The 15,843-nt window shown below is 46.0% G+C and overlaps 1 protein-coding gene across 5 annotated transcripts in view; it reads left to right on the top strand.

Moving 5' to 3' along the window:
- LARGE2 (LARGE xylosyl- and glucuronyltransferase 2) overlaps window positions 1-15,843 on the top strand; it is a 51,160-nt gene that overhangs the window by 33,871 nt on the left and 1,446 nt on the right. For all 5 annotated transcript variants that reach the window (XM_075837945.1, XM_075837942.1, XM_075837943.1 and 2 more), the window contains 12 exons: window positions 572-768; window positions 1,805-1,887; window positions 2,932-3,055; window positions 3,564-3,735; window positions 3,819-3,923; window positions 4,023-4,135; window positions 4,223-4,348; window positions 6,337-6,489; window positions 7,870-8,024; window positions 8,098-8,376; window positions 9,519-9,665; window positions 11,725-11,920. In XM_075837945.1, coding sequence (XP_075694060.1) covers window positions 572-768; window positions 1,805-1,887; window positions 2,932-3,055; window positions 3,564-3,735; window positions 3,819-3,923; window positions 4,023-4,135; window positions 4,223-4,348; window positions 6,337-6,489; window positions 7,870-8,024; window positions 8,098-8,376; window positions 9,519-9,665; window positions 11,725-11,920 — 1,850 coding nt within the window. The remainder of the gene's footprint in view (window positions 1-571; window positions 769-1,804; window positions 1,888-2,931; window positions 3,056-3,563; window positions 3,736-3,818; window positions 3,924-4,022; window positions 4,136-4,222; window positions 4,349-6,336; window positions 6,490-7,869; window positions 8,025-8,097; window positions 8,377-9,518; window positions 9,666-11,724; window positions 11,921-15,843) is intronic.

Raw genomic sequence — 15,843 nt, 5'->3', positions numbered from 1 at the left:
GACACTTATTGATCAGAAAGTCATGGCATATCCTAGTAATAAATGACTTTCTGTGATGGGAATAGCCTTAAGAAACAGACCCAGTAAATGTTTGTGAAGTGCTCAGCCATTGTTAAACTCGATGAACTTACCAATAATGACCAGCGATAATAAAAACCCTTTTAAAGGGGCTCTCCTAAGGACGCAGATACTATTGAATGTGAATTGAAACTGACAATCTATCCAGTGGCGTAACTACCGCTGTAGCCAGCGGCACCACCAGGCATGGGGGGGATCTGTGCCGGCGGGCAGCACGGGCTTCCTCATGCTGCGGGAGCCGTAGCAGCCGCTATGGCTGCTGCAGCAGGAGTTGCGCTACTGGATGGATTGTCAGTGACTAAATTAGTGCAGGACCTTTAAGACAAAGTCTGAGCACCTTTGTGAAAACCGGCCAGCCTAATATTTCTATCCAGTGCGGTAGATTTCTTATTGTCGATAGCATTTATTACATTATCCATGTTTGTATAAGACCATCCTATAGCAGACGTATATCTGTCTCATACTGACATGTCCGCCTCGTTCTGTCCTATAGATGGACCATCCCCAGAGACCTCTGTTCCACAGCCTCCACCCAGAGCTCCCTCCATGCAAGATCTGGAGATGAAACTCCAAGAGGCTGAAGAAGAGAATCGGAGGCTGCGCCTTCAGTTAGGAGAACTACGCAGCGAGGAATATGAGGGAGACAACAGTAGTCGATGTTCACAGAGGAGTCTGACTGAGAAATGTGAGGTGAGTGACCTGTATGTCTGGTAATAATCACCGGCCCCTTATCTGTCTCCCACAGCTTCTCACCGTACAGGCCCCACAGCTGTTTTCTATGCCGCAAAATATTTACACATTCCTTTTTGTTTGACTTTTACGAGGAAGGCGCTTTTAGCCATTTTATTTACTGCACATTATTAAAATACTATTCCCGCGTAGAAAAAAAATAATTTGACAGTTCTAATAGCTCTCATAGACTTTAATGGAGAGAGTATTGAAATGCTCAAACTGTTCTCTTTTTAATAGCTCTCATAGACTTTAATGGAGAGAGTAGTGATGTGCTCGACCTGTATTCTTTTCCACTCTTTCTCGACAGCCATAAGCAATTTCAATTGACGGGGTCAGGGGACTCCATTTTTCCTATAGTTCAGAGCCACAGAGCTAGGACTCCCTCCTGTTACACGTTTCTGACGCATCCGATGGATATGTCCTAAATGTTTATGGTTGGAATACCCCTTTAAGCTTGCCATAGACTAAATATACTTATTCTACTCCATTCCCTTATAAACATGCATGTTCAGATCAGTTGAGCATGCATATTTATTTCAGTATGAAAAAGTTCTTTTTTTCACCAAGGGTTGGACGTCGCAGGACCATTAACATGAGACTGTTGGTGGATACAGTTGAATGTTAAAATTCTAACTGCCTGAAGCCACCACTAGGGGGAGTGTAGAAGCCTACTGCATACAGCTCCCATTGAAGTCAATAATCCATATATAGTAAAGTCCTAATCTCCCCCTAGTGGTGGCTTTAGGTAGCCACAATTTTTATATTTTTATCTTCATGTCTATACAGGGGATTTTGAGCTCTGTATCAGAGAAGCGGAGCTCTGACCCCTATGACGATATATTATGAAATTAACCAGCACAGACATTTTGGACCTAAAAAAAGTGGTATTCTTTCAGAAACATGTTTGTTTTGGTTGAGAGATTCTGACTGAAGTATCCAACTTGTCATTTGAGGTTCCTAACCAATTCCTCCTTTCTTTTTATCTTTCTTTTAGCTCATTCATGTTGCCATTGTTTGTGCTGGTCATAACAGTAGCAGAGATGTGGTGACCTTGGTGAAGTCCATTCTGTTCCACAGGTAGGTTTTGCATTTGTGTAGTTATCATTTATAAGCCCTCGGAGTGAGGGTCCAAGCACACTAATATACTGTGTTATGCCAAGTGCAGAGTCTGAGGGGGCGGAGCATGACACAGGTATTCTCTCTTTGGTGTTCTTTGAATCCCTGTGTCATGCTCCACCCCCTCAGGATCCACACTAGGCTTAACGCAGTGGGTGAGATTTACTAAATGTGCCCATAAAAGTGACGTACGTGACATGAACCAAATTCTTTGTGTATTTTAGACCTTTTGAAAAATTTCTAGAAAAAGAGACGTGGCTAAAAACAGTCTTATTAACTTTGTGTGGAATTTTTTTGGTCTAAAGTACTCTAACCAAGAGATGACGTAAGTAAGGGAAAAGTGTCTAGCGAGTTGCGCCCAATTTATCATTCAGCGCGGTTTTTGTGATAAATTTGCTGCAGTTTGTGCTGGTTTATAGGCAACAAGCATCCATGTGCTTTCCTAGGGCCACAGCCGCTTCATTCTAGTGATCGGCGGGGATCATATTGGTCAGACCCCCACCGATCGTACTTTGATGGAATCCTAGCATTATGCCATCAATGTGTCGGTCCTGGCATCCATCTTCCTCTATGAAATGCAGGGGCAGCGCCACCAGCTCTTTTACTAATGGGTGATTAAAGGGCAACTCCATCAGAAACCTATTACACTATATGGCATAAAGTGCCTTTGTCACCACACAATAAAGATCTTCTATAAAATGGTCATATACCCGGGGCTAATTAGTGACTCCTGGCCTGATTGGTCGAGAGGCACCATGTGACTGCAGCCACTTCACTTGTGTGGCTAAAGGAGTCACAGCCATGACGTGGTGGCAATCAGGCTCGGGGGCATCTGGTGCACGCTTTTATACCGTAATAGCACCCGCTGAAGACCATGCTATGAGAATATTATAGATGCCCTTCATTAAAGGGTCTGCCTGGCGAGGCTGGTAGAAGCTTCATCCTTCTCATTTGTGGCTTGGCTTTTACCTTCTGTCTCATTCCATCCATCTTTTGCTTCTATAGGAGGAACCCTCTCCACTTCCATCTGCTCACAGATTCTGTCGCTCAACGAATTTTAGGCAACTTATTTAAAACCTGGATGGTCCCGTCCCTGCAGATCAGCTTCTATAACGCTAGTGATCTCAAGGTAAGTGAAGCTGCACATAGACAACAATAAGATGTTCCACTCCTTGGTTTTATTACACCGAGATTTTCATATAACAAGCAGTGACGTGCATAGAAGTGTGAGGGCCCTATAACATAGACTAAAATGGCGCTCCCTTCTGGTGGTGTGTAGCACTACCGCACCCCTTAATACATGGGACAGGACGTTTTCGTGCTTCTTGCCTCATCTCCTTTTCCACCATCCTTGAGTTTATTCCCCACATCGTTGTTTGTAGGACATGCGAAGAGGCGATCCCTGCACAGGTTCCCCTGTTAAAATAAGGGATGCAGCCAACCTGGTCTGGACCCCACCAGTAATAATATTTGAGGAAATATCTTCATAATGCAATTCCCAAAGGTAATCGTTAAAATGGCTCAGTACAGGAGCTTTACTTTCCTGCTACTTACATCCTTTAGTACCTCATACAAGATGGCGGCACCCAGCGTCCTCTTCCCTGGTGATTTATTTCTCACACTTTTTCTCCCCACAGCCTGAAGTTTCATGGATCCCAAACAAACATTACTCTGGAATCTACGGCCTGATGAAGCTTACGCTGACAAAAGCACTGCCCTCCGACCTGTCAAAGGTCATAGTCCTAGACACTGACATAACCTTTGCCACAGACATAGCTGAGCTTTGGGCTATATTCAGGAAATTTACAGGTAATCCAGGCTGAGGCCTCCGCCCTGTGTCCACATGACCTTGCTCCCTTTCCAACAGGATTTACTAATCGTTTTTATTTTAGGTGAGCAAGTTCTGGGCCTGGTGGAGAATCAGAGTGACTGGTATCTGGGGAACCTGTGGAAGAACCATAAGCCGTGGCCAGCTTTAGGCCGTGGATTCAATACAGGTAAGCAAATCCTGTCCCAGCCGTGACCCTGCGCCAAATATTACCGTCTCCCCATTATCTGCTGTGGCGTCTGATTGATTCCTCCTTCTCCTCCTCCAGGGGTCATCTTGCTTCTTCTGGACAAACTGCGTCAGATTGGCTGGGAGGAGACGTGGCGTCTGACCGCTGAGCGAGAACTCATGACTATGTTGAGCACTTCACTTGCTGATCAGGTGAGACTGGGGTGTAGCGTTTGTAGGCCTTCATACATTGCTTCCTAGTATATGAATAGACGATGATATTTGTCTTTTTCCATTTAGGACATATTCAATGCTGTTATAAAGAGCTCCCCTTCTCTGGTATATGAGCTCCCCTGTTACTGGAACGTGCAGCTCTCGGATCACACGCGCTCCGAGCAATGCTACAGTGAACTGGCTGATCTGAAGGTGAGACCACCATTGTCTGAGCTTCGCATACGCTGCCCGTACACTATAGATAGCTGTCAGCTGAGCGTGCAAGTGTCTTCAATGGGGAGAAGGGAAGAACTTGAGGTGTCTCAACAAAGGATTGGGCATAATGAAATCCAACATGCCCGATCCTTCTTTCCCCCGTCATCAGGGGAGAGTTGAGGCATTCCCATAGACATTAGATAGTCGGGGAATTTGGACGACTTTCATCTAATGTGTACAGCCATCTTTACCATCTACAGCATTCTCGTCCTCCATGATACGATGCACTGCTATATAGAAATATAAACTAGTCATGGCAGGAAACCGAGGTCTGTTGTAAAAAAAAAAAATAAATTCTGCCTGTCATCATGGGCAGGCACAGTGCCCCTTCTCTTACCTTGGGCGGGTGGGCTGGCTGCAGTCATGATGCCATTGGCAGTTCAGTGATGGCTGCAGTGACCGGTATGCCGCCTGTGCAGTATTAGGTGCGTATTTGGGCATGCATACACAATATACTGGTCACTGCTGCCATCACTGAACCATCAATGGCGTCTATAGTAATTCGGGAGAAAAGCCTACACTGCTGGGCGTCTCCCAGGCGTTCCTAGAGGGAAGGCATGTATGCAAGGGGGTTTCCCAATATCATAAATGATCACCTATCCACAGGCTAGGTTATAATTTCTGATCGATTAGGGCCGCACCACTGGGACCCCCATCGGTCGTCAGAACGGGGGTCCCTAACTTTCAGATCCTCCTCACTGTACCCCTGCAGTTAGGAGGAGCTTCAACAGGTGTTGAGCATGCGCCCACCGCTCCATTCAATATCCCCCTCACTGTGATTGAGTAGTGAGCAGGAACCCGGGGTGGTTCGGTCCCCTGTTTTCACAGTCTGTGGGATCTCAGCAATCAGAAAATTATAACCTCTCCCTATGGAGAGGTGATAATTTATGATTTTGGGAAAACCCCTTTAAGATGGAGGCAAAATATAACATTCATACTTATTCGCTGAAGTGGCATTTCTGTAGAAATAGAAACTAATTTTAATTCACAAGATAAAGGCAGGGTTTGTGCTGGAGATGTGAGCGGGTAACCCCATTCCCGAGGCCACCGGACTACTACACCGTATCCAGTTCTAACCTGCCCCTCCTAACAAAGGACCCGTGTTACAAGTGTAGAGCTTTACTTTATAAGGTATATTACACTCCTCGTTCCCGCTGATAAGACATATATAATCAATCTGTGAGATGCGCATCATTAATATCCTCTATGACTTTTATTCAATATTGTAAAATCCCTTTTGTCTGGCATTAACGGGACCTGATATGTGCTGGATTATCAGCCGGTCATGGAAACGTATATAAAATATACTCGGAAGTGTAAAAGTCTTCTGCTTCTGTCCTGTGCAATTCACATTATACTGCATTTCTGCACTGGATTATCTGACTTTGTGGATCATCAGATGCCAAATTAAAGGAATTTTGTACTTTATTTAGAATCCGTTGTCTGCTTTAAGCTGTTCCCGCAGGCTCTTATCTTCACGTCTGGGGGAACGGTTAGGCTGGGTTCACACGAGCATGTTTGGTCCGTAAAGGACGGAACGTATTTTGGCCGCAAGTCCCGGACCGAACACAGTGCAGGGAGCCGGGCTCCTACCATCAGAGTTATGTACGACGCTAGGAGTCCCTGCCTCGCTGCGGGACAACTGTCCCGTACTGTAATCATGTTTTCAGTACGGGACAGTAGTTCCACGGAGAGGCAGGGACTCCTAGCTTCGTACATAACTATGATGCTAGGAGCCCGGCTCCCTGCACTGTGTTCGGTCCGGGACTTGCGGCCGAAATACGTTCCGTCCTTTACGGACCTAACATGCTCGTGTGAACCCAGCCTAATAATCACCCTTGATGATATTGAAAAACAACTCCGGGTCAGAAAAGGCCATTAATATGAAATTTGACATCTTACGTTTGTTTTTTTCCCACCTTCAGGTGATTCACTGGAATTCCCCTCACAAACTCCGTGTCAAGAACAAACATGTAGAATTGTTCCGGACCCTGTATCTCACCTTTCTAGAGTATGACGGGAGCCTCCTACGCAGAGAACTCATTGGCTGCCCAAGCGACCAAGAGCAAGACCAGGAGGTGAGGACGATGCGGCCTGAGGAGAGATTCATGGGGGGGGGGTTTCCTATATTTAGAGGCCACTGATCCCCATATTCTGAGTCTATGCTCTTCGCTCCCACATTCTTTACTTGCTGCGGTGATCTGTAATAACTAATGGATGCAGGGACTGATCAGTGTGGCTCATGCTCCTGATGATCCCTATAAAGCAGTGATTTACCCTACAAATGAAGGATCTGCAAACTCTAAGATAGGATTTCCTTTATTAAATTAGGCAAATGTGAACAGGGAAGCTTCACTGGATATATGATAGGCTGATCAACGCTCCGGCTACACAGGTCGTGCCGCCAAAGATCTGCGTTCCCCTGCATGCATTGCATGTAATTAAAGTCCATGCGACCTGACAGTTGTGGAATCCTGCAGGTTTGGATTTCTTGCGACTTTTGGGCCTTGGCAGTGGGAACCCGTGGGTTGCAATGCAGGCAGGAGCACACGGCTATCTTTATGTCACGACACCTTTGTCTCAGCCAAAGTCACCCTGTAGCCCTAGCCTCTAAAGGTGGTCATACAGCTTAGATAGCAGTTCGCTGACAGCTATTCCTCCCAATCCCCACCATACACATGCACAGTCGGCAGAGCGTGCACGTGTTGTCAATGAGTAGAGGGGCTCCACCTCTGGCGGCGGCTAACTTGTGAGAACAAAGGATCGGGCATGTTTAAATCAAACTGCCCGATCCTTCACTCCCCCAACATCTGCCATCGTCGGAGTGTCGGGACATCCCATACACATTAGATGTATAAAGTAAATGTAATCTGGTAGTAGTTAGTATTAAGGGGGTAATGGCCTATGTTTAGGATACACCATAAATGTATGATCAGTAAAAGTCTGACCCCGTTTAAAGATGCGAATGGGGCTAGAGCTGCGGTTCCAGCCACTGTGCCTGGACAAAACATTAAATGGGGCCGCAGCGCTACAGCAAATGCCACTCCACTTTCATTCTGCCAATCGATAGGGGTCCTGGGGATCAGACCCCAAGGAAAGGCCATAAGTGTGTAATCCCAGAAAACTCCTTTCGTTTCTAAGGCCCGTTTCAATGAATATTGTGATATCCAGACTAGGCAGAGCTGAATTTGTCAGTTCACTGTCTCGAGCTGTAGTTATTGCATCAAGATTATGCAGCAGATTTACTACAGATGTAGCAGAGCTAAGTTTGTCATCCGGCACCACTCGTGATATTCCATCTGTAGTTTTACATAATGTCATGAGTGGTGCCTAATGACAAACTCGGCTCTGCTCCATCTGTAGCCTCTATGTGCTCCGCCAGCTTCTGTATAGCTCAGTAAGCTTTAGCTCCACCATCTCTGTGTGGTCCTGATGATATCTCTTTGCATTGCTCACAGGAGGCCTTGGAACAACTGGATGAGGAGGATGTTTGCTATGACTTCCGCAGGGAACGTCTTGCGTCTCACCGTGTTCACCTCTCCTTCCTCCCACACCAAACGTTACCGGAGGAACCCAATGATGTAACATTGGTGGCACAGCTATCTATGGACAGGTTAGTGTGGATCGCTGCATTGACTGCTGTCCACGGCTCTGTAGCCCGAGTACTAAATGTTCATATCTTTCAGGTTACAGATGCTGGAGTTGATCTGTAGACATTGGGAAGGTCCAGTCAGTCTCGCTTTGTACCTGTCAGACGCTGAAGCTCAGCAGTTCTTGCGATATGCTCAAGCCTCTGAGGTTCTGCAGTCTCGGACCAACATTGGCTACCATGTAGTCTACAAGGAAGGTCAGCTTTACCCTGTGAATCTCCTACGAAATGTGGCACTGAGGAACGCACAGACGCCGTATGTTTTCTTGTCTGACATAGACTTCCTGCCCATGTATGGACTGTACGAAAGCCTGAGGTTAGTTCCATAGACGTGGTGTTATGGGTGTGATTGTGGCGGTCCGACCGCATGGACCACCATCGAATTAGAGAATGGGGGGTGTTCAGTCTCTTGATCCTGGCAGCTAAGTGGCCATGTGTGAGCAATCATTAATCTTTATACGGAATGGTAGATACGGAAACAGTGCTGCATACTGCGCTATTCCCACCTCTCCTGTATACCATAATGGCGTGAGTTTCCCAATCTGTCACGTCTCCGTTGGGATTGGGAAACTGGGCACTTGTTTTCAGGGTTCGGTGTGGGTCCCACTGCTAAGACCCCAACAAACAGAATTTTAAGTACTGGGAAGAAAAGGGAATGCATGTAAAGTTCAACGTTCGTTGGTCGAGCTGGATTAGTCCGGGGGATGGCAGTCCTCAGTCTGTTAATAGGCTGTAAACTACATCGTCATGAATTGGGCTCAAACTTTTAATGCCACAAAAAGTGTTACACATGGATGTACCCTTAGGCCTAATCCACACGTTGCGTATAACGTGCTGCAAATCCGCAGTATAATACGGTGCCAGCAAAGTAAATGAGACGTGCGGAAATCTCATCTACATTTTTTCTGCGCGTAAACTTGTATTTTAGAAATCCGCAGCATGGCGATTTATCTTGCGTTTCCGCTTGTGAATTGTATCTGACAAGCTCTTTAAAAAAATGCACTAAAATCAGCAGGAAATTTTAGGGGCGGTTTTTACATTTTAATGCAGAAACAGATGCATCAAAAAAACACACTATTAGGGCTTATTCAGACGGACATGGTGTGACGGACGTTTTCTTAAGGGCCGTCACACGGACGCATGTATTTCAACGTGTGACATGTCCTATTTTTGTCAGTTTTCACGGATCCCTAAATAGACTCTAGTGTATGAGGGATCCGTGAAATCCTTTGTGAATCTGGCCTTGTGTGGATTTTATCTGTGGAATTACCTGCATTTATCTGCGGTTTTGATGATAATTTTTTGCACCAGATTTCGCAATGTGTGAATTAAGCCTTAAAGTCATAAAGTTTGGTGGGTAGACCAAGACTAACCTATAGGTGGCGCCACAGAGAGAACTTCTAGTGAAATGTGAGTTGCATATTTACATGGGCTGATTAAAAATTTTTTCGTCTTCAGGGAATCCATAATACAGGAAGGTATGACCAACACTCAGAAAGCTCTCGTAGTTCCAGCCTTTGAAACCCTGCGTTACCGTCTGTCCTTCCCCAAATCTAAAGCAGAACTGCTCTCCATGCTGGATATGGGGGCACTCTACACTTTCCGGTAAGATAAAACTGAGCTCATAGCAAATGTCCTGTCTAGTTGGAACTATTATTAAAGTGTGTATATAGAGATTTAATAAAATTGGGACTCACATTTAGGGCTTGTCCAGACGTAGCGGAATTGCTGCGTATTTTCCATCCAGAATTGCGGAAGGAAAATACGCAGCAGTAGACAGTGGGAGCAAAGTGGGTGATCTTTAACAAATCTCATCCACACGCTGCATAAAAAATTTCCAACCAGAAATTGACCTGCGTTGCATATTTTTCGTACCGCAGCATGTCAATTCCTGCTGCGGAGCGTGGACTGAATTGCTGCGTTTTTCAGAGATGTCGCCATGTCTCAGCATTGAAAAAAACGCCGCAAAATCCACACCATTTTCTGCAGCAATTCCGTTAAGTGTGAATAAGTCCTAAAGGGATCAAATAATAGGTTTGTTTTTTTTTTGCAAACCTTGTTTTGGTAATTTTGGAATTTATTAGAAGTACTCTTTACACTGTAGAGTAATCTGATGTAGGAGAAACAAACTACTGAATTCATAAAGGGAAAGGGGAACGTGGAAAAGAAAAAAGAAGGGCAAGAAGTGACTGGATCAAATAGACCTCTAGTTCTTAAAACCGGTACCATTCGGTATAGAGGACCTGGCAGGGATAGGGTGAGCAGTCCCTTTTTCTTAGGACACCCTATGATGAGTTTCAAATTCCATGTATCATACCATTGTTAGTATATTTGGTATCTATTAGTAATTGTGCTTGTTTATTTAATTTTGTTTCCAAATGGCCTAAAGGAACCTTCCTATGGGCCATTTGGTAATGTATATAATGTATATAAGCGTCCCGCATATAATGTATAGAAGCGTCCCGCATATAATGTATAGAAGCGTACGTCGGCAAACCCATTCAAATGAATGGGGCAGATGTTTGCCGACGTATTGGAGCCGTATTTTCAGACGTAAAACGAGGCATAATACGCCTTGTTTACGTCTGAAAATAGGTCGTGTGAACCCAGCCTTACTGTGCTGCCACCTGCTGGTCTAAAACAGGAGACGTAATTATTAAAACTTGCTAATATGCGACAGAATAGGGCACTGTTTTCCCATCACCGATGTAGATTATATATGTATTAAAGGGAACCTGTCACCAGCATTTCACCTATTAAACCAGCAATACCTGGTGGTAGTGGGTGAAAAATCATTTCTATATAACTTATAATTGTCTTCTTAGTCGGCTCGGTAGCTTTAGTATTCAGTTTTTTAGTGTTCCCGCGCCGTATGCTAATGAGCATAAAAGAGTCAAATCTTTGTTGGAAAGACTTGAGGAATGAAGATACGACTTTTCAGAGTTTTCCCCGCCTCCTTACTTTTGATTGACAGCTCCTCACCGTCCCCCAGCACACAAAATCCTTGCTTGTACATTGATGTCCTATTCTGGTGTGTGCGCACCAAGGGACACCGGATTATTACGTTATTTACAGTCGGAGGAGGAGTTTGGAGAGGGGATAACGCCAATGAACTTTTTATAGCAGCAGCCAGTGAGGGATAAGTAAAGTTCAATACGTGAAATGCTGGTGACAGGTTCCCTTTAACTGTATCATCCACAGACCTTTTAAATATCAGTATTTTTTTTATTGTTGGCATTACACTAGGCCTATCCGGTGACCTAATCTTCCATAGACAGCCCAGATCTAACAATCTAATCTCTAGATGACAGCAAACATCACCAACTATTTATTCTTTAGGGAAGTGGAACTGCGGGAAACTCCTCCCTCCATAGATCTCATGGGCATGCTTGGCCAACCCAAATATAAATGCTAAAGTAGATACAGGGCTGATGACTTCTTGCTGAATAACGTTTGGCCGTCATCATGTCTCTGGTTTAGTCCACTATCACTGTAATGGTTATGTTATGTAATGGTTTAGCCGGGACGGTAAAAAATTCAGACACTGGAGTTTGTTACTATTACTTTTTTTATTCATGTGATTTTTCCTAGCGATAAACTGATTGTATCAAAGTAAGGCTTGTGGTTGCTTTGTGGTTATATTTATAGCTGTCGTCATTCTTAGATATCACGTGTGGGAGAAGGGACATGCACCAACCAACTATGCCAAGTGGAGAACAGCAACTACTTCATACCATGTTGATTGGGCACCAAACTTTGAACCCTATGTGGTTGTCCGACGAGACTGTCCCGAATATGACCAGCGTTTCCTGGGCTTTGGCTGGAACAAAGTGTCTCATATTATGGAGCTAGACGCCAAGGTACAGACCTTTACCTATTCTTAATTAATTTAAAGCGACAGGTCATCATTTGTCCAGTCATGGAAAATACCTTTAGATACGTTTTTACTTTAAACAAATTGAACCACACTTACAAGATTTGAAATAATTTAAAATGGCAAAAACACAAACCCCCACCAAACCACCGATCCCCTCAACACAAGCTGCTAATACACAAATGACCGCATGGTGTACAGACATAAGTATATAAAGATGTAGCATGGATGCAACATTTTTTTCAAGTGGCGTGAATATCGATGTTACCGATTCTGGGAATAGAGCACAGAATGCCCCACGCGTATCGCCACAACTGGCTTGTTTAGGGGTCTTAGCCCCCAGGATTTTTGCATAGAGCAGGTTTTTGCCTTTTTAAAGGGAATGTGTCGCAAATTAATTTATTATTTTTTTTAAAGTAATTTACTTATTATTATTCCTTTTTGTTGTATTTTTTTTTTCCTCCACATGGTGGGAAGTATTAAAAATTAAATAATAATTTGACATGTTCCATGTTGGCCACCAGAGGGAGCACTTCCCAGAATTACAGCAAGGTGAAGGGAAAGCAACCTGACTTACAGCTGCTGTAAATGTGGGAGGGAATCTCACCCACCTCCCTATTTTTGGTTACAAGCCAGGAAAAGGGGTCTTCAAATTGCTAAGCATTGTCCGATTCCCATTTTGGGAGAGCTTTTACAATGCAGCTGGTAGAAGCTATAGGACACACCAAAAGGCTAAGGGTATGTGCACACACACTAATTACATCCGTAATTGACAGACGTATTTCGGCCGCAAGCCCCGGACCGAACACACTGCAGGGAGCCGGGCTCCTAGCATCATAGTTATATACGATGCTAGGAGTCCCTGCCTCTCTGCAGGACAACTGTCCCGTACTGTAATCATGTTTTCAGTACGGGACAATAGTTCCACGGAGAGGCAGGGACTCCTAGCATCGTACATAAGTATGATGCTAGGAGCCCGGCTCCCTGCACTGTGTTCGGTCCGGTACTTGCGGCCGAAATACGTCCGTCAATTACGGACGTAATTAGTGTGTGTGCACATACCCTAAGAATGATGGAAGTGAAGTGAATGACTTCTCAATTGACTGGTTCACATGGCGTGTATTTGATGTGTTTTTTTTGGCGCATTTTACATGACAAAAAAAACGCATAAAAAAACGCTTGATTACGCTTTTCATTTACATAATTGGTAAAGTGCGCTGTTAGTACATACAATGCGCTTTTTTACACGCGGTTTTAAAAAACACGTGTAAATAAAGAAGCGTCGAGTCAATTCCTTTGCACGTAAAACGTGCCAAATATTCCCATATTTAATGGGAGTCCTAATTATGCGCCAAAAAGCACAAACACAAAATGCGTAAAAAAAACACGTGAAAAAAGCGTAGAACGCTTCATTAAGCTTCACATTTACATCAATCAATTTAGTTTTTTACGCAAGCGTTTTTAAAAAACGTGTTGCGTAAAAAAGAAATGTTGGATCAATTCTTTGGTGCATAAAATGCGCCAAATGTTCCCAGAGTCAGTGGGAGTCCTAACTATGCGCCCAAAAACAGTGAGTGAGTGTGTTTCCATTGCTGATTCTTCAAAACAGCTGATAAGCGGCTATAAGGATGCATACTCCACTGCACAAAATTAGTATACAGCCCTGCTGTACACACTACACACACACACACGCAACTGTGCTACACGCAGCTCTGCTGCACATACGCGCAGCTCTGCTGCACGCGCACATACGCGCAGCTCTGCTGCACGCGCACATCTCTGCTACGTACGTACGTGCGCACATCTCTGCTACGTACGTACGTGCGCACATCTCTGCTACGTACGCACGCTCAGCTCTGCTACGTACGCACGCACAGCTCTGCTACGTACGTACGCACGCACAGCTCTGCTACGTACGTACGCACGCACCCACGCACAGCTCTGCTACGTACGCACAGCTCTGCTACGTACGTACGCACGCACAGCTCTGCTACGTACGTACGCACGCACAGCTCTGCTACGTACGCACGCACGCACCACAGCTCTGCTACGTACGTACGCACGCACGCACCGCTCTGCTACGTACGTACGCACGCACGCACCGCTCTGCTACGTACGTACGTACGCACGCACCGCTCTGCTACGTACGTACGCACGCACGCACCGCTCTGCTACGTACGTACGTACGTACGTACGCACGCACCGCTCTGCTACGTACGTACGTACGTACGCACGCACCGCTCTGCTACGTACGTACGCACGCACGCACCGCTCTGCTACGTACGTACGCACGCACGCACCGCTCTGCTACGTACGTACGCACGCACGCACCGCTCTGCTACGTACGCACGCACGCACCGCTCTGCTACGCACGCACGCACCGCTCTGCTACGTACGCACGCACGCACCGCTCTGCTACGTACGCACGCACGCACCGCTCTGCTACTTACGCACGCACGCACCGCTCTGCTACGTACGCACGCACGCACCGCTCTGCTACCTACGCACGCACGCACGCACCGCTCTGCTACCTACGCACGCACGCACGCACCGCTCTGCTACCTACGCACGCACGCACCGCTCTGCTACCTACGCACGCACGCACCGCTCTGCTACCTACGCACGCACGCACCGCTCTGCTACTTACGCACCCACGCACCGCTCTGCTACGTACGCACCCACGCACCGCTCTGCTACGTACGCACCCACGCACAGCTCTGCTACGTACGCACCCACGCACAGCTCTGCTACGTACGCACCCACGCACAGCTCTGCTACGTACGCACCCACGCACAGCTCTGCTACGTACGCACCCACGCACAGCTCTGCTACGTACGTACGTACGTACGTACGTACAGCTCTGCTACGTACGTACGTCTCTGGTACGTACGTACAGCTCTGCTACGTACGTACGTACGTACGTACTTGCGCACGCACAGCTCTGCTACGTACGTACGCACAGCTCTGCTACGTACGTACGTACGCACGCACAGCTCTGGCACACACGCACGCACAGCTCTGCTACGTACGCACGCACGCACAGCTCTGCTACGTACGTACGCACGCACGCACAGCTCTGCTACGTACGTACGTACGTACGCACGCACGCACGCACGCACAGCTCTGCTACGTACGTACGCACGCACAGCTCTGCTACGTACGTACGCACGCACAGCTCTGCTACGTACATACATACGCACGCACAGCTCTGGCACGCACAGCTCTGCTACATACGTACGCACGCACGCACGCACAGCTCTGCTACATACGCACGCACAGCTCTGGCACGCACGCACAGCTCTGGCACGCACAGCTCTGCTACATACATACATAGGCACGCACAGCTCTGGCACGTACGTACATACAATCTCCTATACACACACACCTTTACTATACGCGCACAGCTCCGCCACGAGGAGTATAAAATACTATAAAGGAAAGGTGGCATTAATTTTTTTTAAGTGTGGTTCAATTTGCTTAAAATAAAACGTATCTATTTAACCAATATACATACCCAATCTTTGTTGATTTATAACAACTATTCTGAGCACAAGATATAGTCGCTTTCCTACATGGAACTGAATAGAATTCGGTTGTCCCAGATAAGATGGGTCAAAACTGATAGGACCATGAAAAGGACATTACATATCGTGCTTATGGCTGGCTATATATGGGATTCTTACTCAAGGGGGAACCCTCTCACTTAGTACAAACCCTAAGGCCCCATGTACAAGACCGTAAAATGTGTCCATAATTGCAGACTGTAATTACGGACCAATTCACTTCTATTCACCACGGACACCTTCCTGTATATTTGCGGGAAAGTGTCCGGGCCATAGAAAGCTTCTTCAAAAGATAGGGCGTCCTATCTTTTGCTTTTTACGGATCGTACTCCCATACTTTGTATGG

This window comes from Rhinoderma darwinii, chromosome 9, assembly GCF_050947455.1.
Source record: "Rhinoderma darwinii isolate aRhiDar2 chromosome 9, aRhiDar2.hap1, whole genome shotgun sequence".
Classification (NCBI taxonomy): Eukaryota; Metazoa; Chordata; class Amphibia; order Anura; family Rhinodermatidae; genus Rhinoderma; species Rhinoderma darwinii.
Note: the sequence above shows the minus strand (reverse complement) of the source record. Positions and strands in the feature narration are given on the sequence as shown.